The sequence below is a fragment of the Spermophilus citellus genome (genome assembly GCF_964194105.1).
Source record: "Spermophilus citellus genome assembly, chromosome: 6".
Classification (NCBI taxonomy): Eukaryota; Metazoa; Chordata; class Mammalia; order Rodentia; family Sciuridae; genus Spermophilus; species Spermophilus citellus.
Window position 1 is genome coordinate 39,255,674 of NC_138187.1, and position 21,997 is coordinate 39,277,670.

Below are 21,997 nucleotides of genomic sequence, written 5' to 3' on the forward strand. Positions count from 1 at the left end.
TTTGATATACAAAGGGCACTGCCGCAGGGGTGCCCCTGGGTGAGTTCCATGGCTGTGCTCACTCGGCCCAGGCTCAGCATGGAGAGTGGCTGCAGTGGACCTAAGAACCCAGGTTCCGTTGACTTGTCTGCTGCATTTCCTCTGGTCTCACACTGTGTGTGGCATGTGCCCTTCACAGTGTGACGGGTGGGTTCTGTTCTTTCACTGGAGCCCTTGGAAGTGCCACAGCAGTGGAGCCCAGACCAGGCAAACCTGGTGACTGCTCACTTCAGCCGCAGTGCCTTTCTGCCTTGTTCGTGTGTCATTGAAGCATTTCCCCTTGTAACCAGGGGGTGCTCTTGTGGGCAAAGTGACCACGTGTGTGCACGCGCACATGCATGTGTCTGCACTTTGGTTCCGGTGTCCTGGAAGGCAGACTGGCCTTTTGGCTTTCTGCTTAGGAGCCTGGTTTGCTCTTGCTGCTGCCTCTTGGCTGCGTGGGCCCAGGCTGGTTGTCGAAGCTCATCTGTACAATGGGGACAGAGAGAGCTCTGGCCTCAGGAGGCCCGTGAATGTCCTACTTGCTGTTTCTTTTTAAGTGAGTGTCGGGATTCTTAGAGTCTTCTCTGTAGTTTTCTTTTCCCCTGAAAGTACAGCAGCGAGCTACACAGGGTCCCATGGAGGCACCATTGAGTTCTGCCTGTCTTGGCAAATTATCTGTCTTCCAACAGTGATCTTGGAAATGCTGAAAAAAGGAAGCTGTTCTGCTGTTGAGCGCCTGTGCGACTGTCTGCCATGGCCACGGGCAGCCGTTCTCCTGTGGTCTCTGCTGGGGCTTGGCTCCATTGCTGTGCCCAGCCAGCTCCCTGGTCTTGTACCTGATCCCCCTCCTCTGTCTGCCTATCACCCGGTTGATTCTGTCCCTTCAGCTTCTCTCAGGTCACTGCTCCTGGCCCTCCCCTAGTGCTGTCACACCATTTATAAACCCTTCTCAGTGCAGAGCCCACCTGATGATTCCTATCTCCCTCTGGGACTTGCAGCCCTCTCAGCACTCCAGCACCGAGGGGCCTTGAGGAGAAGCACTGGACCTGCAGTTCTGTGCAGAGCCATTTTGTGGTCCCCACTCATCCTGCAGTGAAGTCCTCATTTCATAGCCTCGCTGCCCGCGCCTGCCCTCTTCTCCATTGCTGGGTGTTTGGGTTGTTTTCTTTTCCCTGCTACTGGCAGCACTTGGGTGAACCTGGGTGCTCATCTCCTTTTACAAAACCTCCAGAATATGGCCACAGAGGTGAGCAGTCTAAGCATCTATCCATTTAGAATCAAATCTGGAATTCTGACTGCAGCCCCCCATGCGCTCTGTGCCCTCTGCCTCTCCCTGCCCCAGGCCTGCTGTCTAAGCCTTCCCAGGGTCCCCCTTTTGTGGCTCTGCCTCAGGACTTTGGTCTCGCTACACCCTCTGCCTGGAGTCTTGTTCTCTCGCATCATTCATATAATCAGAGGGAACAGAGTCTTAGGCAGCTTTTGTTTTTGGAGAGAATCACAAATCAGGATGTGGCGTCCTAGTTCATTACTCTCACTTAAAGATGCATAAACCAAAGTTCAGGAAGGTTAAGTAAGTAGCCCAGGGCCACACAGCAAGCTCGGGGCCAGCCTGCAATCACAGTTAAGCTCTGCCTGTATGTGGCTTTTGCTTTTCCACAGTTCTGAGACCTTTTCTCTCCTTTTATTACTCAGTGAGTTCAAAGAGAGCACCTCACTAATGATGGCTTCTTTCTGAGTTTCTGTATCCGGTAAAGTCCTTTGTTCACACATTGCTTTGATTGTTTCCCCAGCAGCCAGATTGACTTGATTTTTAACTCACTGTTCTCCCTGATCTCCTGCCTCTCCCTGAAAGAAATCCTCAGAGGTAGAATAGTTGGGCCTCAGGTATTCGAGGAGGGCTTTCCTAATGCTTAATGTTAAAGGCACGGTGAGAGTGGGACTGTCGGGAACCATGCGCTGGGATCTCTGAAGTCACAGTGTGATTGGTGTCCCCAACTGGCTCCCAAGCTTACTTCCAACCACAGTTGTATTGCCCAGAGTGAATCACCACTGTATGGGGCGTCTTGTTTCACTTTGCACCTTGGATACTGCTGTCCGTAGTAGATGGGCTCCTATTCTGAGCTCTTGTGGCTCACCTTGGCACTTCAGCCCCACGAGCTGAGCTTGCCCCTGATGTGGAGGGAGGGTTCTGTTGTTCTACTGACCCCAGTCTCCAGCAGCTCTGGCCATTTCTGTGTAGGTACTTTGTGCAGCACTGCTCAGGTAGGTGTCAAGGATGTTCTCCAGGGCCACGTTGTGGGGATCCTCTGTGAGGATCCTCTGTGGGGATCCTCGGCTCAGGTGAAGGGAGAATCTGGTCTTCTGCCCAGACCTTTCTCCCAGCCTTGCTGCACTGGCCGCATAGCAGTGTGATGACACTGTGTAGTCTCAGGCCACCAGTGCTGTCCTGGAAGCCCAGCCTACTGTGCGCAGTTGCGCAAGGCCTCTGTCCCTGCTCCTGTTCTGAGCTCCTCGCTGAAATTGTGTTTGGGGCTGTTATCCAGCTGCTTTCTGAATGTTTAAAGCATTCAGAGGATCAACTTTTCCAAAGAGTGAGGGAAGTGGGAGAGAAATTACAGCATTTGTTTGAGAGGTTCTAAGAGCTTTTTTTAGCACGAACAGTTCAAAGCGCGCCTCTTGTTAATCAGAGGAGTGTTCCAGCATCCCTGCGGTGGTCACACTGGCTTAATTGGGACCCAGGCTGCTTTGAAGTCCTTTTAATCCTTCCTGAGCCGGGAGAAAGAATTCGAAGGCAGCAACTGTAAATTTGAAATTTCTTCATTTTATTTACATGTGTCTGGGGACCCACGAGGCTCGTTTGCCTGAAGCAGTTAAGCCGCATTGCTGGCTTTGGACAGCTGATGAGATCTGGACCTCACGAGGCAGGGGGTGGGAGGCTAGTACCTGGCAGAGGAGCTGCGAAACCACAGCTGAGTGAGGACACAGTTGCAGGGTCCCCCTTCCTGTTCCGCCCTGTCGCTGTGCGCCCCCCTGTGGTCCCCAGAGTCACTCTGTCTTGCCCTGCCTCCAACAACCAGCCCTAGTCTGCTGCACCTCCTCAGGGTTGGGAGTTTGCCACCTCACAGAGCCCTTATCTCCACCCCGTTCCATCCTGCAGAGCTGAAATCCACACATTTGTAATTTTGTGCCAAGGCTAAAGGTTTTGGTTCATTGTGAAGTCACCTGGGTACAGAATTTGCTCTTCCCAAGGTCATGTGCCCACTCCATGTTGCCGCCCGCTGCTCATGGTCTAGTTCTTCCAGCTCCACAGAGGTGGCATCCATGTGGTGGGGTGGAGGGAGGTGGACCCAATGGTGGCAGCACTCTCCTGGCTTTTCCAGGCAGTGTCTCTCCTGAGCCATCTGAGTTGATGCTTTCTCAGTCAGACCTGAGTCTGTAGCATTCCCTGAGCCTGCCAGTGTGGCGCTGCACGTTTGCAAACTGTGAACCACACAGGTGTGGGTGTGGCTCTCTGAGTGTGTGCAGTTCCCCTTGAGACAACACATTTTCTTTCTCCAAGAAGTTCTTTGGGTGGAATTCTCCTGTCACCCTGCAGCTACAACTCAATTTCACTTGACCTAGAGCCTCTGAAAATTCTTCCCCCTGAGTTGCACTGCTCACTTCTGTGTTGCTTAGTCTGTGGTAGGTGTTACCTTTTCAGACATGGTTCCTGACCGCCTGTGAGGATTGCACACCTCACTCTTGTTACCTGCCCTCTTCCCCTGCTGGTCTTCCTTGGGAATGTAGTGCACATTGGGTTCGTCACAGTGACTGCCTGCCTGCCTCAACAGGTGGGAAGTCTCCAGGTCTGTGTATGTGTGTCAGAGAGTTCTTCAGGTCTTGGGACTAGACCACCATGTGGCAGTGCTCGCTGGATTTGTTGAGTGAGATTGCCTCAGATGCAGGATGCCGAAGTCTGTCCATAGGTGCTGCTGGTGAACCAGGGTTGTCCTTCCCATTATATTCTAAGAGTTGATTCTCCCCACCCTCTGGCCCCCCTGCAGGGGTTTTACTTCTCGCTTATAGTCCACCTGTTCTTCCTGCTTCTCTGTGAGCTTTTAGACTCTGGTTCTGTCATCAAACATATTTACTCTCTCTCTGTTTTGTTATTAGAACCAATAAACCTGTCATCTATCAGTGCCCAAGCAACTGGTAGAGGTTTGTAGGGGTGGTGTTGGACACTGTCTGAGAGACAGAGATCATCACAAAGGCTCACAGAGGGCTGGATGTCCCTAATTTGGTAGTCAGGTTGGGAGACATGATCCTATTTCACGGACTAGGAAGCTGGGGCTGGGATGGGAATTGAACTTGAGCCTGGCTGACTCCAGGGCATAGTGTCACTGCTGAGCCTGGCTCTCTTTTGACATCCATTTTCCAGAGGAGGGGTTGAGACTTGGAGAGGTCTGTTGATTGGTTGGAGGCCATGTAGTTGATAGCCAGTGGAGTTAGACTTTGAGCACTGGCCTGGTTTCTGAATCTAAGATGTTAGCTCTGTTCCACCGCCCTCCCCCTTTTTTTAATGCTTCTGAGGTTTGTGGAGTCTGTTTTTTGAAAACGAGTGTAATCTGTGTGTGTGTTGTTCTCTATATGATTCCTGTGCTCCAGATGCTGCAGTATGGGGCAGGTGTGTGTAGGTGGCAGGGTTGTAGCTCTGGACACATGGCTGACACATGGCTCTCACCAATATACTCTGGTCTCAATTCTGGAAAATTCAGATAGATCCTGCAGCACCATAATTCTCATACCAGTGAGTCATTCTTTTTTTTTTTTTTTTATGTCAGATTAAGCCCCAACTTACTTTTTTTTTTTCCTTTCTTTTTTTTTTAATTGGTTGTTCACAACATTACAAAGCTCTTGACATATCATATTTCATACATTAGATTGAAGTGGGTTATGAACCCCCAATTTTACCCCAAATGCAGATTGCAGAATCACTTCGGTTACTCATCCACAATTTTACATAATGCCCTATTAGTAATTGTTGTATTCTGCTACCTTTCCTATCCCCTACTATCCCCCCTCCCCTCCCCTCCCATCTTCTCTCTCTACCCCATCTACTGTAATTCATTTCTCTCCTTGTTTATTTTCCCATTCCCCTCACAACCTCTTATATGTAATTTTGTATAGCAATGAGGGTCTCCCTTCATTTCCATGCAATTTCCCTTTTCTCTCCCACCAGTGAGTCATTCTTAACTTTTCTTTTTCTTTTGTGTTTTTTGGTACTGAGGATTGAACTTGGGCAGTCAACCATTGAGCCACATCTCCAGCCCTATTTTGTATTTTATTTAGGGACAGGGTCTTGCTGAGTTGCTTAGAACCTTGCTTTTGCTGAGGCTGGCTTTGAGCTCATGATCCTCCTGCCTCAGCCTCCCAAGCTGCTGGAATTACAGGTGTATGCCACTGTGCTTGGCCCCATTCTTAACTTTTTAAAAGTTTGAAGTGTATTTCATATGGAAAAGTCTGTCTTCAAAGGCCCCAGGTAGTCATCTATGTGCCTACACTCAAGCTAGGGGCAAGAGGTGTGGCCTCCACCCACCACCACACTGGCATCTGTTTTAGGGTGGCCATTGCTATTGTCATTACATACTTTAGATCTGTGAAGGCTGCTTCAGTGTAACAGAAGTCTTATTTCTTTGAATTTGAAGGTGGATTCTTTGCAAAGTCTTAAAAACAAATCCTTGAAACATTGATGTTGAATCAGGCAAATTGACTATGAAAGACTAAGAGGAACAGTTGTAAAATCTAGGAAGACTGTAGGTGTCCACTTCAAAGGAACCAACCTAAAAGTCATGAGTTACTTGTTGTATGTGTGCTTTATGCAAAAATATAAGGTAAAGCTCTAGTTGACCTGTATTTGAAGAAGATATTTGCAGCATAGGGAATACTTATGTATTTTTATGTTTTAAGTTAAGACGTTTGAAACACATGTATCATTCAATTCCCCTCTTAACCAAGCACCTTTTGGGATCAGTTGCCAGGCTTAATTATTTTAGGTAGGAGGCCTTTCACTAATACATCATTGTCCTGTTTATGGTATTACCTATACACAGCTGAACATTTTTAAGAAATGATATCATTGTTTTGTTGTAAATGGTCATAGTTAGATTTCTATGCATTAATTTGCTGTGGGAATAATTTGTTTTCTTTTTACAAAATTTTCATTTAGCACCTGATTCTGCAGTACAAGGTTACAGTGCTGAGCTTTGAGAAATTATTTATTGAATAGCTTTTATATGTTTCCTTAGCACAATATATTTTACATTCTGTTTTTTTGTGTTTTTATTTAGCAGTGCATTTTGGAGATCTTTCATTTTAATATGTAGAAAGATTCTGCATTCTTTTGATTTTACACAGATACTGTTGTATGGGTGGGTGAAGTTTATTTAATTAGTAACCCTGGACTTGGAATCCAGTGGTCCGAGTTCTCACTTCTCAGAGCTGAGCTGCATGGTATTGCTCTGGAAAGGTATCATGATTTTTCCTTCATTTCACATACGTTTCTGGAAGCCTGTGATTACGCCAGTGAAAAAAACAGAACAAAATGTAAACTGTCTCTTCTTTTAGGGAGCTTTCATTGTAATTGAGGGAGAATGATGGTAACCTGACAGGCAGAGTGGGTATCTGATGGTGGTGGGCTGCGGAAGGGATGCAGGGAGAAGCTGGGGGGTGGCGTCCACAGTTTCAGATAGTATGCTCTGGAGGTCCAGCTGAAAACTTGGTGTCCTGTGACCTAGAGGTGGATGAAGGAGTGGGGTGTGTGGGTATCTAGGGGGAAAGTATTCTCGAAAAGGGACATGAAGGTCCTGAGGCCGAGTGTGACCGTGCTGTTGGCTTTGGAAGGCAGCAAGTCTGAGAAGCAGCAGCTTGCCGCTCCCTCCTTCTCAGTTAGTTGATGTGATTTTGTTTCCATGTGAAAATCCTTTTGTGGTGTGAGGGAGGGCCTTCCAGCCTTTGATCTTGGATGGGCCTGGAGGGAGGCATGGCAGGCCACTGTGCCTGAGACAGCAACCAGCCCTGAACCGTCCACAGGGCTGGAGTGACCTTCTGTGCTGGAGGGAAATGGGTGCTCTGGAAGATTTGTCAGTGGCCTTGCCTATCAAGGCCCGGATGTTACAGAGCAACCCTGTACTCAAAGGGTGAGGTGGGCTAATGCCCTTTGTTGAGTCTCCTGAAGTCTGGGTAGCTATGACCTCAACACCAGACTGGGACCTCCTACTCAGTGGCCTCAGGGCTGCAGGCAGTGACCACAGCCCCTGCAGGTGGCCTTGCCAGAGCTGGCCCAGGGTGAAGCCACTGCACTGCTTAGAGTTAGTCTCTCCTCCCCAGGAAAGCATTAGTTCCCTCTCCCCAGTCCTGGGCACCCCATACCAGCCACATCAATGTCAGATCAGGGTGACCTGCATCCCTTTTCCCAAGCAGTTATGTTATATTATTGAGAAAAGTCTGGGCTGCCTGCAGGGGTTCGCAGCCCTCAGTTCTTGCCATTCCTTTGATTTTTAGCAAAAGTATTTGCTGTCTAATATTTTCCATTCATTCCTGTTTTGGCATCCTTTTTGCAAAAACAAAAAGCCCATCTTGTTTGTGTTGTGTTCCCTCCTTTCTGTTTGGGCCCTGGCTGAAGCCCAGCCCCAGCAATATGGTGGTTATGCCCTGCAGGTTCCTATTTTTTGGAAAAAATATATAATAATAACACCTCGGGAGAAAGCTCAAGGTTTCTCATTTGGTTTTGTGGCTGTTGGTGCTTGATTCACTTTAGGCTTCGGTATCCTTTGGATCTGGTGTCTTTCAGACTTGGGGGAACTGACACTTAGGCTTCCGTAAGTGCTGTGGCATCTGCTATAGGACCCCAAAATAGCTGCGGCTGCAAGTGCCTTTGCCTCAGGGGTAGAGCAGTGGGCACGATCCCCCAGCCCTCTTCTATTCTGCACACAGCTGAGTTTGCGTCAAAATTCAGCTGCAGATGGAACAAAAAGACTTTTTCCCTGAAAGCCCCCGTTAGGATGTGAAAGGCTTCGCAGCTGAAACTAGAGTTTTCCGCAGCAGGTGTCACAGCCTGGGCTGCAGTTGGAACTGTCACTTTCTTGTCATCTCTGTGTCGGAGGCTCCCGAGGCCTCAAATGCCTCCCACTTTGTAGTTGTGAAGTGCAAGTTTCAGAATGGACTGTCGGTGTTATTTTTAGGCCATAATGGCACTTGGCGTGACTCCTTCTAGTTACAAGCACTTAGCTAATCCCTGGAGCGCCCCGGGTAAGCATCTCTGAGTAGCTTTAACCACACACAGGTCAGGAGGCTTCCGGAAAATAAACACTCTTCCTGCCAGTTGGAGGTGTGTGGGCCTCTGGTCTTTGGTTTGAGATGCATGACGGCTGTGACTGTGCAGAAATCCTCCATGATCCACAGCTCACGTGGACTCACCTCCTTACGTGGAGCTCAGGACAGGCGACAGGAGGCCAAGCTCTACGCTCTCTTCTCCCAGCCCTGAGCTTGTTCTGAATCCAGGGCTTCTCGTGGTTTGTCTCCCTTCTTTTCTGTGTGCCCTTTTCTCTGCGCCCCTGTCTGGGCTTCTGCTGGGCTGAGCAGTGTGCACTTGGCACCCCCTATCGGCCAGGCTCCCTGCTCCCCAGCCTGGGGGCTTCCGGCGTCTTTCCTCACCTTCTGAGCCTGCTGTGGCTTTTCCTTCGTTTTTGTTTGTACTCATACGTGTAGTACATGAATTCTCATTGTAAGCAGTTCACAGAGGCGCATGAAGTTAAAGACCCCTCAGCCTTGATCACTAGGCCCTGCTTGACATGGAGGTAAACTCCAGATAAACTTGGGGTGAACCTCTCTAGGGGTGTTCCATACATCTTACTTATTTTCTGTGTACTTAGAAACATGAAGTTGTGCTTGTGGATTGGGTGTCTAGATGGAGTCACGCTGGGCCTGAGCCGTTTCCTGAGTGTCTGTGCTACTGGCCCACTTGGGTGTCTCTTCTGCCGGAGTAGCCTCTCAATGTGGCTGGGCTGCTGTGACAAATTCACAGATGGAGCTCGGAGCAGGAGTTTATTCCTGTTGTTCTGGAGGCTGGTGTTCCGCCTCTGGTGAGGGCCCTTCCCACCTTGCAGATTGCTGCCTCTGCTGTGTCCTTGCATGGCCAGGAGAGAGAGAGACTGAGCAGGCTCTTGGTGTGTCTGTCAGGATGCTGACCCCAGTGTGAGGCCCTCACTGTTCTGACCTCACCTAACCCTTATCACCTCCCCAAGGTCCCATCTCCAAATCCCATCCTGTGGGAATAGGGCTTCTGCGTAGGAACTTCAGGAGGACAGAGTTCAGTCCTGAGTGTCTGAACCATGGTGAGGGTGGCTTACCTGTACCTTGCACTGCTGTGGCCCAGGGTCAGTCTCTCCCCCTATATAGTGTCTTCAGTGTTGGCCTGAGAAATGGCAGTAAGAGAGGCCCCTGCTGTGGAGTGTGGCCAGCAGCACTCTCCTTGTAGCTTGCTGCAGGTTCTTCCTTGCATGGACAGCTGCTTTGCTGTAGCCAAAGTCATGGCCTCTATGATCCCTGCAGGGGCTCTTCACATCCACTTAGTGAGGTGGAGAGACAACTTGGGGGACAGGGCCATGGGTTGGCTCATACCACATGGCCCCATAGCCCTGTGCTTGCTGTGGTGGGTGGAGAGGAAAGCAAGATGTGTCCTTGGCCTTGGGCTTGTGTGCCGCCTACCATGCCATGTTGGGAGCTCTTGCTGTGCACTCCACATGTGTGTCATGCTACTCGTAAAGCTACCAAGAGTTCTGGGATATGTTCTGCTGTGGACTAGTCAGAAGATGTGGCTCACCTTGAGTTAAGCTCATGGACCAAGTGGACTGTGGAAAGCCAGATGGCATCTCTGAATTCCCATTTCCTCATTGAAATATGGAAACATAAAGAATAGGACTGCTTTGCATCCACTGGGACAGTGAATCTGGAATAGTTCTGAGAATCATGCAGCAGCACGCGTGTGGGGCTATGCCATACTACTCTTGCTCTATTTTTAAAAAATATTTATTTTTTTTAGCTTTAGGTGACACAATATCTTTATTTTACTTTTTATTTATTTTTTTATGGATACAACACAATGCCTTTATTTTTATATGGTGTTGAGGATCGAACCCGGGTCCCGCCCGTGCTAGGCGAACACTGTACCGCTGAGCCACAATCCCAGCCCCTTTATTTTATTTTTATGTGGTGCTGAAGGATCAAACCCACTGCCTTACACATGCCAGGTGAGCGCACTACTACTTGAGCCATGTCCCCAGCCCCTCATTACTACTCTTAACTCGGTGTGCATGCAGCTGTTTTGGAGGAAAAGCAAAGATAGGAGCTGTTGTGCATCATTTCCATGCCAGGAACTGGGCAGCACTTTGTGAATATCATTTCCTTGGCATGGTGACACCATTATGTGTCACCCTGTTTTTATAGGTAAAATAAAGCCAAGGCTTATGAAGGTAGCCTCCTGCTATTGCATGGCTGGTGGTGGGCTGTGGCTGGACTCGGGCTGTGGTTAGTGCTCTCTGCCTCACACGTGGGTCACATGATGGACTACTCATCCTGGTCTCTAAATGGCATGGTTTTGGACCTCTATTCCAGATGTGGAATTAGGCCCACTTCTGGGGACAGGTGGAACTAAATGTGTGTTCTTTATCCCTCAGGACTCCAGAGGACCTCTCCAGATTTGTCGTTGAGCTGCAACAGCGAGAACTTGCCCTGAAGGAGAAGAACAGTGCCATTGCCAGCAGGTAGACCAGGTGTCTGTGGGGATGCATGTGCTCTGGGCACTTGGGCTTAGGAGAGGGGTGCTCTCCTGTCTCACTGGGTAAAGTAGTCCATTTTCATTGCTATAGCAGTGTACCTGAGGCTGGGTACTTTTTAGAGAAAGAGGTGTGCTTATAGTTTTGGAGATCGAAAGGCCTGGCTTGGCTCTGGTGGGGACCTCATGGGTGGTAGGGCATATGTGTAACGGGGGAGCACATTGCCACACAAGAAACCAGGAAGAGCATTGGGTGTGTTCCTTCTATGACAGCCCTCATGAGAACTTGCCAAGGGGTCCTGACAACTACCTTGATCCTTTCTGAGGGCAGTACATGTGTAACCTGAAGACCTTCTACTATGCTCTGACCCTAATACTGCTGCTCTGAGAAGCCCTGGAGAATAACTCAAACCACATGTGAGATGTGGCATTTGCGGGTGGCTTTTGGTTTACTGTTGGTTCTGCCTTGGTCTGAGATGGTGGGGGATTGGAAGCTCCAAGTTCCCATGGTATGGTAGTGTGACTCCGCTTGGGGTACTGTGACTGTTCTGACAACATGTACCTCTGGTTCTCTGGTGGCTTGGCTTTTTGACTTGGGGGTCCCTGCTTGGATCAGGACTATTCTCATCTTTCTAGCAGTGTGTGGGCTTGGAATGACCTTGTCATAGTGTAGAAACCTGGCCCCCGGGGGTGCAAGTGTGTAGACTTGTGCCCTCATGGAAGACCTACAGAGTATGCCAACCATCTGAGGCCTTTGTAAGTGACAAAAATCTCAGCCAACTGGCTTGAGCAGCGAGCACGTTCTTTCTTAGCCCCAAAGGAGGCCCAGAGATGGGTGGCTACAGGACCTCATCCCAGGGCCTGGTGTTGGGTTTTTTCCTCCTGACACCAAATTTGTGTTCTTTTCTGCTTCTCCAGTCTTGGTACTACCTCAGTGTCTTATGATTCAGTTCAGTTCCAACATTTCTTAGAGTTTGCAGGTTTATGCAGATGCCAGTCCTTTTATCTAGTTCCCAGGTTACCTACTCTGTCCAATTACAAATTCAGGGAGCTCCATGATCCCCTCTTTAGTTTTTTTTCCTTTGTTCTTTTTAGATATACATGACAGTAGAATGCATTTTGACATATTATACATACATAGAGTCTGACTTATTCCAGTGGCTTGCTAGAGCTCAGGAAAGTGCCTTATTTACTATCCTGATCCAGCTCAGGCAGAGCCAGATGGGAGGGCGCATAGGGCAGGAGTCGGGTGCTGAGCTTCCTTGCTTTCACCAGCTGCGCCCCTTCTGTGGTCACCAACCTAGAAGCTCCCGAATCTTGCTGTTTAAGAGTTTCCTCAACCCAGTCTTCAGTCCTCCTCTCCAGGCTGGTGAGTGGGGCTGAGAGTTCTCAGCTCTAATCACTGGTCTTTCTGTGCTCATCCCCACCCTAGTTAAGTAGGGGCCTGTCCTAGTCACCTTATTAGTAGAAACCCAACTCCTTACTAAGAAAGGACTCCCCGCCACCCAGAAGATCCCAAGAGTTTTAGAACTTTGCCAGAAACTGAGTCAAAGGCCAGAATAACGTGTTGCGCTGCTTTTTATGGTCCGTTTGTTTGCCAGCTGTCTGCTCAGGCTGGTTTCTCTTATGGCCTTGAAGTTCCTGCCCAGGTTTGGGTGTCAGGAGACAGAAAGGTGAGGCCTCTTTCTTGGGTCTTTTTGGAACAAGGAAACCTTTCTAGTACTGCTATCCAGCAGATGCCCCTCACTGGCCAAAACTGGGCTGTGTGCCTGTCCTAGACCAGTCAGTGATAGAAAAGATGGAGTTCCACCATGAGCTAGGAGTTGTCTGGTTCGTGCTTACATCTAGCGGGTGTAAAACCACATGGGACTGGGCTCCTGCCTTGAGCAGAGCCACAGGGAGAAGTTGCAGCAGTGACCATGGTGTGAGGCCTGGGTGTCCTGATGGACTGACTGCTTGGCAGGTGAGTATGTGAGGAGAGCCTGGAGCTAGCCTCTTCACCATTGATTATTAAACCTCAGTCTTGTCCTCCTGTGCAGATGTGTTTTAATAATTTATTAGTAGCCAGAAGGAAGGGTTTCTTATTTTGGGGACTGATGTCACTTTGAAAATCAGCTTTTAGAAGCATTTGGTTATGTTGGACATAATAACATCAATTACTTTAAAAAGCTCAAATGATAAAGATTGCCTTTTGCTTTCAAAGCCACTGTCAGATGAAACAGGCATGAAAAGTGATTTGGAATTAAAGCTTTAACACTTTGCTGTTCCATCTTCTTCATTTCACTCCACGAAACAGAATGGACTGTTAAGGGAAGGGCATTCGCTGGCATCCTTCTCCTGCCAGCACTTTTCTACTTTGACCAGTAGCCACAAGATCACGTATCTACCCAGAGAGCCATGAAAGGTGGGGGGGCATCTGCATATAGCACAACACCACCTCTGTTTGTGGATGTGAATGGGGATTTTCTTTTCGATCAGTTTGGGATGGTGTCTGTGTCTCAGGAAGCAGCTTGTGCCATAGGTAGGTGGTCTGCAGACTTCTGGCCCACTGTCCACCTCCCAGGAGGTGCCCTAAGTTCCTCTGAGAGTCAGTGCAGCTGTCCTAGGAGGAGATGTGAGCCTCAGGGCACCCTGTGGAAGTGCCCAGTGCTCCATGCTTATCTGTAGAGTGAGTGCTGTGTTGCCTTTGTGGTGGTGTTTCAGGGAAGGGACATGAGGCCCCACAGCTGTCCCAGCCTTGCTTGGAATGTTTTTTGAGGATTGACTTATTTTTGTGGGTTGGCCTTTTATGCTCCGGCTTCACGTGGGACATGTGATATGGCCCCTAGCCCAGTGTTAGCTGTGAATGGGGCTGGCGAGCACCTTGTTGCCTGGCTTGATCGGTGTGCCAAGAACCATGCTGTTGGGATGGATGGGGAGAGGGATGTGGGTAGCCATCAGGTGTTGAGGCTGCCACTCTGATGGGGGTGGACAGTTCCCCACGGGGGTGACCTGGGACCTCTGGTACTCAGGAGATAGAACTGAGACCCTACATGCTGAGACTTGTGTACTGGGGCTGAGAGGTCCTGCCCTTTTGTTTATTCACAGATCATAAAGCAAAGGTGGCAGGGTGGCACTGGCCTTGGTGGTTGAGATGGATTCCTCCAGCTTTGGCCTCTGCCCTCATGTCCTGAGCTGACTGTGTTAGCCTTAGGTGGAAGGTGTCCATTGTATTTATGGAGACCTTGTAAGACTGGTATGTTTCCATGGATGTCTTAAAGGCAATTTGATAAAAATTCAGATGAAGTGAGAAGGAGGTAACGAGGTAGAGTCAGACAGATGCCAGGCCAGTGCCCAGCAGGTGGTCATAGGTTCTGGAAAGGGCTTTTTGGGGTGTGCTTTGTCTCCTCTGGTGATGTGTAGTCATTGCAGAGCCGACACATGGTCCACCTGAGACTACAGTGTCATGGGGTGTGATTGTGTCCACATGCTTCCCATGGCTGTGCAGACCAGTGGCCTGGGCTCCCGTCATGCAGGTGTTCTTACCCACTCTTGCCACCAAGCCATCGATTGTGTCCTCCTTGTGAATGAACACTTATTCCTCTCATTTTAGTAGCTTTTTAATATGCCATTTTGTGGCTACCCTGTACTTCATGGGCCCATTGCTGGGTGTTTTTCTTCTTCCTCCTTATCTGCCCCCTTTCTGGATTTTAAATGTTGCTGTCATAGACTTTTTAAAAAAATATTTATTTATTTATTTTAGTTTTAGAAGGACACAGTATCTTTATTTTATTTATTTATATTTGGTGCTGGGGATTGAATCCAGTGCCTCCCATATGCTAGGCAAGCGCTCTATCCCTGAGCTACAATCCCAGCCCTGTCATAGACTTTTGTAGCATGGTCCTTGATTCTTTAGGATGAATTCCTGCAGTGGGACAGTTGGTGGCGTGCAGACCTCCAGGAGCTTGGCCTTCAGAAGACAAATGTTGCGCATCACCCCATGCGTTGCTCTGCCAAGAGCAGCAGAAACCCTTCATTCCTGAGCAGCACTCACCTGAGTGTCTCAGTTTTCCTCCTTTGCCGATCTGACAGAAGACTGCTACTTCCTGTGTGTGCTGTCTCAGTAACGTGGTGTCTGTCACTGCGAAGCTGGAAACCAGAGAGTGAGTCAGCGGGTCCTCCAGGTCCGTCTCCTACCTGAGGTTTCACTGTGCTGCGGTAGTTCAGGCTTCTGTTGGCCTCTCGGTAGTTATGTAATAGACTTTGGCCTGTTTCTGGGCAGAGCTGTGACTCTCCCAGCAGGAAGAATTCTGAGTGGGGTCGGCCACTAAGCACGGCTCTGACCTGAGCTCTGTGTGAATGAGGTGTAGGGACATTGAACATCTTGCACTAACGGATGCTGAGGGAAGATCAAATGATGTTGTACCCCAGAGCCACCTGCTGGCCGCCAGCCAGCTAGGAATGAGAAAGTATTTCTAGCATTGAGACACATGTGGCTTCTGGCTGCTGTACTGGTACAGCACGATTCTGAACTCTACATTGGACTGAAATCATTATTACTATTTTTTTTGTGGCGATGGGCATATAACCTAGGGCTTCTGTTTGCTGCCCCCAGTCCTTTTTTTATTTTTTATTTAGAGAAAGGGTTTCCCTAAGTTGCCCATGCTGGCCTTGAACTTGCAGTCCTCCTGCTTTAGCCTGTTGACTTCTGGGATTGCAGGTGTGCACCACCATGGAATTCTGTCTCTTAGTTTTCTGAGTCCACAGAGCTGGGGTCTGGAAAGCTTGATGGTGGGGCTTGTGCTTCCTTTTGATCATGTCTGCCGTTGAAGGGACAGGAAGCTTCATGAGTCCTTCTACATGGCAGGAGGTGGGAAGGTGCTACTTTGAGTAGATGTGGATTTACTCCGGTGCATTTCCTTATCTCAAAAGGGAGTGTCTGTCTGTAGGGCTGTTCTGAGGGCTGTGTACCTGGTGCCTCATGGCTGTCAGTGATCATGTGGCAAAGAAAGGTCCTTTGGCTGGCTGTGCAGCCAGGGGTTGAGGTAGATTCTTACTCTGAAGAGCAAGGGCAACGTGTTCATACACACCTTATAAGGCTTTTGTGCTCTGGCAGTAGGAAGTGCTTTAAGGAGATCTGAGTGTTCATTTCCATGTGAGTCCTGTCATGAACCACCAGTCCAGGCCCACTCTGTTTTTCTTTTCTTCTCCATCTTTGGACGCGTTGCTCAGGGGCCCTACAATCATGGATGTGAATGGGTCTCCAGGGCCTGTCTCAACACCCTCTTCCTCTTTGGGTGGAATCTGATTATAGTGAAGGAGCCTTGCCCTTTTTGCTGTCCTCGTCTTGGTTTTGGTTCTTGGAGTCTGATAACATCCTTCCTGGTTATGGGGCTGGGGACAGGTGAGGCATTTAGAATGAGTGGTCAGGTCTGGATGCATCCTCTGCTTACTGTCCTTGCACAGAGCTCCCCAAGGGCTATCCTGGAGCCCCCTCTGCCCTTGCTGGGGCTTGCTAGTGTCCAGGGGTCCCAGGGGCCCAGACCTGACTACATACCTCCTGGCTCTGCTGGCGGGGCAGGAGGCTGACTGTGGCCATGCTGTCATTGTTCAGACCCTGAATGGAGTCAGGTTGCTGTGCTCTGGAGAATGTTGAACCACTAAGATTGGGAAATTTGTGCAGGGATTCTAGGGATCTTGCTACTTGGGGGTTCTCTCCTTTCCTAGAAATGATGGTTATGGTTTGAAGAGGGGTGGTGGAAGGGACAGGGCCTCTCAGGGCCTGCCACAGTCCATGGTTCTGCTTCCTGTCTGTAATCATGATGATGACGAGGGTGATTATGAGAGCAATCAGTATCGATGGCATTTGCCTGAACGAAGTCTGTGCCAAGTGCTTCCCGTGCAGCATCTGACTTGAACCTTAAAGACAGCTCTGGAGCAGTCACGTTGATAAACCCCGGCTTGCAGATGTGACACTTGAATGTTGGGTTGATGTGCTAGGAAGTAGTGGAGACAGGACTTGAACACAAGCCCGTTTTCTCTAGAGCTCATGTCTCAGGTCCCTGAGCAGCACCCATATACCATCCAGACCCTTGTCACTTGAGGGTGGAACCCAGGTTCCTGAACACTATCCAGATAGGCTGCCCAGGTTCCTGAACAGCACCTGGCATGTACCATCCAGGCCCTTGTGACTTGTTTCTCTACCTCACTGGGGCCTGGGGTGATGAATCCTGTGCACTCAGTGTTGTCCAGCTGGGCTGAAGCCTTGGTCACCTTCCTTGATTCTGATTTAAGGCAGAGCTGGCTCTAAGGCCAAGTGGAGAGAAGCAGCCGAGGATGGTGGACACAGGGAGCTGGTACCTGCCTATCTGTTTTGGCCACTCCAGCTAGCTGAGTCAGGCACTTGGGGCTCATGAGCCTTTGTCCCATCAGCCATCAAGTATTGCCTGCTCTGCCTCAGACTTGCACTCACTGGGATGGCTGCAGTTTGGAAGGTCATGTCTTGCTGCCTCTGTAGGAGAGCCTTTACTTGCAGTTGCCAGGGTGACTAGGCTGGAAGCACCTGTATTGCTGTCCCTCCTAGGTGTCCACAGAGCCTCCTGATCCTGGGATGGGCTGAGCTGGTATACTTGCTTTGAGGCCACCTTCCCCTGGGGCCACCTCCCTACCCCTCCCTGGGGCCTGGGTCCAGGCAGCATGTGGAGGAGATGTGTTCTTATGTAGCAGAGAGACTAGAGTAAATCAGTGGAAGGTTGTCACCCCCTCCACGTCGCAGACTACCTGACTAGGCATTGGTTTCTGTGTTGCCTCCTGAGAGTAAGTTAAGATCATCATAGTCATAATACTGTCCCCCCCCCCCCCCCAGTGGTACTTACTGGAAATAGAATTCCCAGAGCTCTATCGCTGAGATACATTTCCAGTCCTTTTTATTTTTATTTGAGATAGGCTCTTACTGAGTCACCAAGGCTGGTCTTGAATTTGCGATCCTCCTGCCTCAGCCTCTTGAGTAGCTAGGATTATAGGCGTGCCCGGCTTATAGCCATAATTCTTTTTTTAAAAAATACTTTATTTACATTTTAGTTTTCGGCAGACACAACATCTTTGTATGTGGTGCTGAGGATCAAACCCGGCCGCACCCATGCCAGAAGAGCGCGCTACCGCTTGAGCCACATCCCCAGCCGCAGCATAATTCTTAATGTGGCTCTTCAACTATTCTTTGTCCAAAGTAGTTAAGCCATCCTTTTAAACTGTCTTGTAGTTTAATGAGACCATGTCACCTTTGTCAGTCGATGTCTCCATGAGTTATGATGCTCTCAAACTGTTCAGAGTCAGCAAAGCCAGTGACAGGCACATGAGATTCAGAGTGCTGGGCTGTGTGCTCTGAGCATTGAGTGGGGGTCACGTTGTACCTGCGGTGATGGTGAGCAGTTCCCACTGACTCCACACATGGGCTGCCTGTGTTCGAATCTTGGCACTTTGTCCTTGGACAATTTAATTAGCCTTTCCCTGCCTCGCCTCTCAGAATGGCGATGGTGAGGGTGGCTCTGGTGGGGTTGTGAGGGTGAAGTTCCCTCTACAGGATACAGCCTGGGGCCTGGTGCAGCAGGCAAGCTGTTGGCTATGGTCGTCTTTTGCTGTCTTCAGTGTTTGAGGAACCGAGTGTTTGGGGTATAGAACTGGGAGTTCCCAGTGGGTGGCACAGGCAACAAGGTACATCAATGTGTGTGGCCAGCGGCAGTGTCAGGTTGGGTGATGGGTACATATCAGGTGGGGAGGGTAGGATTTCCTCTGGGAGATATGGTGGGTGAGAACAGAGTCAGTGATGGCGTGGCCGCCTGCGCTGGCCTGGAGTGCCTCCCACAGCTGCTGCCTGCCAGGTCTCATGCTCATCAAACCAGTTTCTGTCTTGGCACAGGCTAGCGCCTTGGATCGTCAAGGACATAGACAAGAGGCCTTCATGGTGTCCATTTGGCTTTTGATAGCACTTAATATAAATTGACTTCTGCAGAAGGTGTTAGGCTAGCTTGTCTCTGACGGGTTGTTTTCATGTGTCCTCAAAGACACTCCCCTGCCCCCCAACCATACCTGTTTTAGAGACATAGTGGTACTTGCTCCCCGTGGGCTCTGTACCAGTTCTTGGTGATGCCAGGCCAAGCTCTTACATGAGATGCTGGTCTTGAGTCCCAACTATTGAGCCAGAGACCTGCTGTGAGCCCAGGGAGGACCATCCAAGAAGCCTACACCTCCCCTCTCCAGGATGTGGCAAGGAAATGACTCAGCAGATGGGGCTTTCTCTCCACCTGTGACTTGGCGTGCTGATAGCCATCCCTGTGCTGACTGTTGCCAGGTGCCTCCTGGAGTCTGGAGATTAAGCCTGGCTGGCTCTATCTCCTGTTGCTTCAGTGCAGGAGCTGGGAATATGATCCCTTTTGTATTTTTGATACTTAGCACAGGCTGGCCCCTGCTCAGTCGCTTCTGAATGAAGGAAGAGTCATTGACTTATGCTCCTGCCCCAGAGAGATGCTATCCCACACCCTTGGTTTCTATGTTGCTACCTTTATCTGTAGTGGCCCAGTCACCACAGGCCCCTGGCACCCTATCCCTGGTGTCTGCCCTGATGGTCCAGTCCCCACAGGCCTCCAGCATTTAATCTTTCCAGGTCTGGGGCCCATGGTTCCCTCTGTTGGCACCGATAGCCAGGTCCCCTCAGGCCACTGGCATCCCATCCTTCCTGGGGTTCATGGGTTCACCGTCTTGTGGAAGCACATGCTCCTGGACTCTGTGCAACTATTTTCTTCACCTGAAGAATGTACGCTAGGCTTCTGTCACCACTTTTCTTTGGAATGACAAGAATCTGTGACTCTGTTTTCTATCCTTGCCCTCTCTACCACTTACTTTCCATGCAACTGTCTGAGGGAACTTTTAAAAGTCAAGGTGTGTTATCCCCACAACTAAGCCCTTCTCTGGCTCCCAGGGCTCTTAGTGGGGAGCACAGGTTCTGCGTGGGCACACTACCTCCTGGCACTGCCGACCCCTCTCATTCCCCATTTCTTCCACACTGCTCTCCTTACTCTCTGGACACGTGCCCCACCTTGACTCTGCCTTCCCGACCTGTCTCCCCTAATTATACTTACGCTCTTTAGCTCTTAGCTTTTTATTTCCTCTGTGACCTTTGCAGATCTCATCTAGACGACGCTTTTCATTAGAATGTATGTTATGTAATTAAGTTTGCCTTCCTTTTATGTTTGTCTAACTTGCCTCCCTTGGACTAGGGCCATTCCTGAGTCATCTTACTCACTGTGACTCTGGTGAGAGTGTAGTCCTGGCCCATGGTCCATATTCAGTGCAGAGTGAGCCATTGAGATGACAAAAGTGAATGGTCTGACTGTTCTTCCTGATGTATGGGCCTTGAACTTTGTCCCTTCCTTGACTATTCTGGCCTTTCTCCCATCCCCACCCAAGCCATCAGGAAGTCATTTGGGTTCTGTTGGTGGAGGGGTGCACTACCTGCCCTGCAGCCCTTTGTCAGCTTCTTGTGGCCTCCTCCTGAGCTGCTCTGTGCTCAGCAGAGGGTCCTGCAAAAGCAGCAGCAGCAGCAGCAGCAGCAAGGGAGCTCACAGGTCATCTCCCTCTCACTCCCTAGGCTGACAGCCATGACACATCCTCTGATGCTTCATGGCACTGTGACCTCTGCCCTCACCTGCTGGTCCCTTCAGCCTTTCTGTTTCTGTCTGTAGTTATATTGGTCTAGAGTGTCCTGTCCCTGCCTTGGGGCTTCTGCCCTGGCTCACTTTCTTGGGGGTCTCTGCTCAGGCATTAGCTTGTTGGAGACCCGTGTGTGTATTTTCCCAGTTAGAATGGGAACTCGGGGTGTGCAGGACTGTGCTCACTGGGCCCCTGTGCTAATCCATGCCCAAGAGAGATTTGTTGGGTGACTAAATGCATATCTACTCTTCTCCCAGGTGTCCCATAGCTCTATGAGAGTGAGGGTGACCCTGTGGGTTCCTGTATGGCCCACCTTATTAAAGTGGCTGTGGGCTGTGGGGTCATCCACTCTCCTCCTCCTGCTTTGCCCACTCTTCCTCCTCCCAGCTGCTGGATGGCCTGTTCTGGTCAGCAGCTGAGGTTGTTTGTGGGTTGGCACCTTGTGTCACCTGTGGCTGGCCTGCACTGGCCCCTGTGGCTCCTTTCCTTTTTGCAGCATCTCTCAGCTCTCAGCTACCCACTGCCTGTTTGCTCCAGCCTGTTTGTTCCTCTGGTGGCTGGTGAATGGTTAGAACTACTAGCATGGTGTCCTGCTTGAGAATGTGCTTTCCTGCTTTACTTTGTGCTTTGGTGATGAGTTGTCTCATTTCCCCTCAGATGCACCTGGGAAACTGCTTCTGCTCAGGTTTGTGGCTGTGCCCAAGAGGAAGGGCCCAGTGTCCTGTTTCGTAAGGGCTTTGCTGTCCACTTGGCCTCTTGGAATTTTGGGGGGAAGACATGAAACAAAATAGAAAGTAGCATCAGAGGTGAAGATAGCAACTGGGCGACTTGGCCCTGGTCTCGCCTCCTGCAGTGCTAAAGCTCATGTGACATCTGATGGTTCTGAGTTGGCTGTCTTATGGGGAAGCACCTACTGCTGTTAGTTTTAGCTAGGGTCTTCTAGAACTGCCAGTTCCTGGGGTGCAGTCAGGCTTGGAGGCCCAGGTTGTGTAAAGGTGTGAGGGCCACTCCTGGGAGTGAGGCTTGGGCTCTGGTGCTGCCTACTTCCTGGTAGTAGACTCTGTGATCCCCTCCTAGGAAGCTGAAGGAGCTCCAGCAGGCAATGGAGACCTGTGTGATCCTTCTCTGTCCTGCTCCTTTCCTGGCCCTTGTCATTGGTGCTGCAGTAGGTAAGACCAGGGCTGTATTTGCCTAGTCTATTTTGCACCTGGGCTGACTGATGCTAGGCCTGTCTCCCAGGAGCCACCTGGACAGTGACTGATTTGCTTGCTGCGTGTGGCAGTGTTAGCTTCCCAGGTCAGATTGCTCTGGGACCAGTGGCAGCCTGGAGTGCAGAATGCAGCTCGGGCTTAGTGGTGCCCAGCCTGATGAACCAGCCAGGTTTGGGACTCAGGTGAGGGCCCTGCAGGCCCTGTCTTTCCCAGGATGGGGTTAGAGTGTGGCCCTTGAGCACGGCACCTGGCCTCCTTCAAGAGCTCAGTG

General features: G+C 50.0%; 1 protein-coding gene across 2 annotated transcripts in view; it reads left to right on the top strand.

Annotated features, from left to right (window-relative positions):
- The window catches only part of MAD1L1 (mitotic arrest deficient 1 like 1), a 356,498-nt gene that overhangs the window by 57,762 nt on the left and 276,739 nt on the right, over positions 1-21,997 (top strand). For both annotated transcript variants that reach the window (XM_081297224.1, XM_081297225.1), the window contains exon 10: positions 10,734-10,820. In XM_081297224.1, coding sequence (XP_081153350.1) covers positions 10,734-10,820 — 87 coding nt within the window. The remainder of the gene's footprint in view (positions 1-10,733; positions 10,821-21,997) is intronic.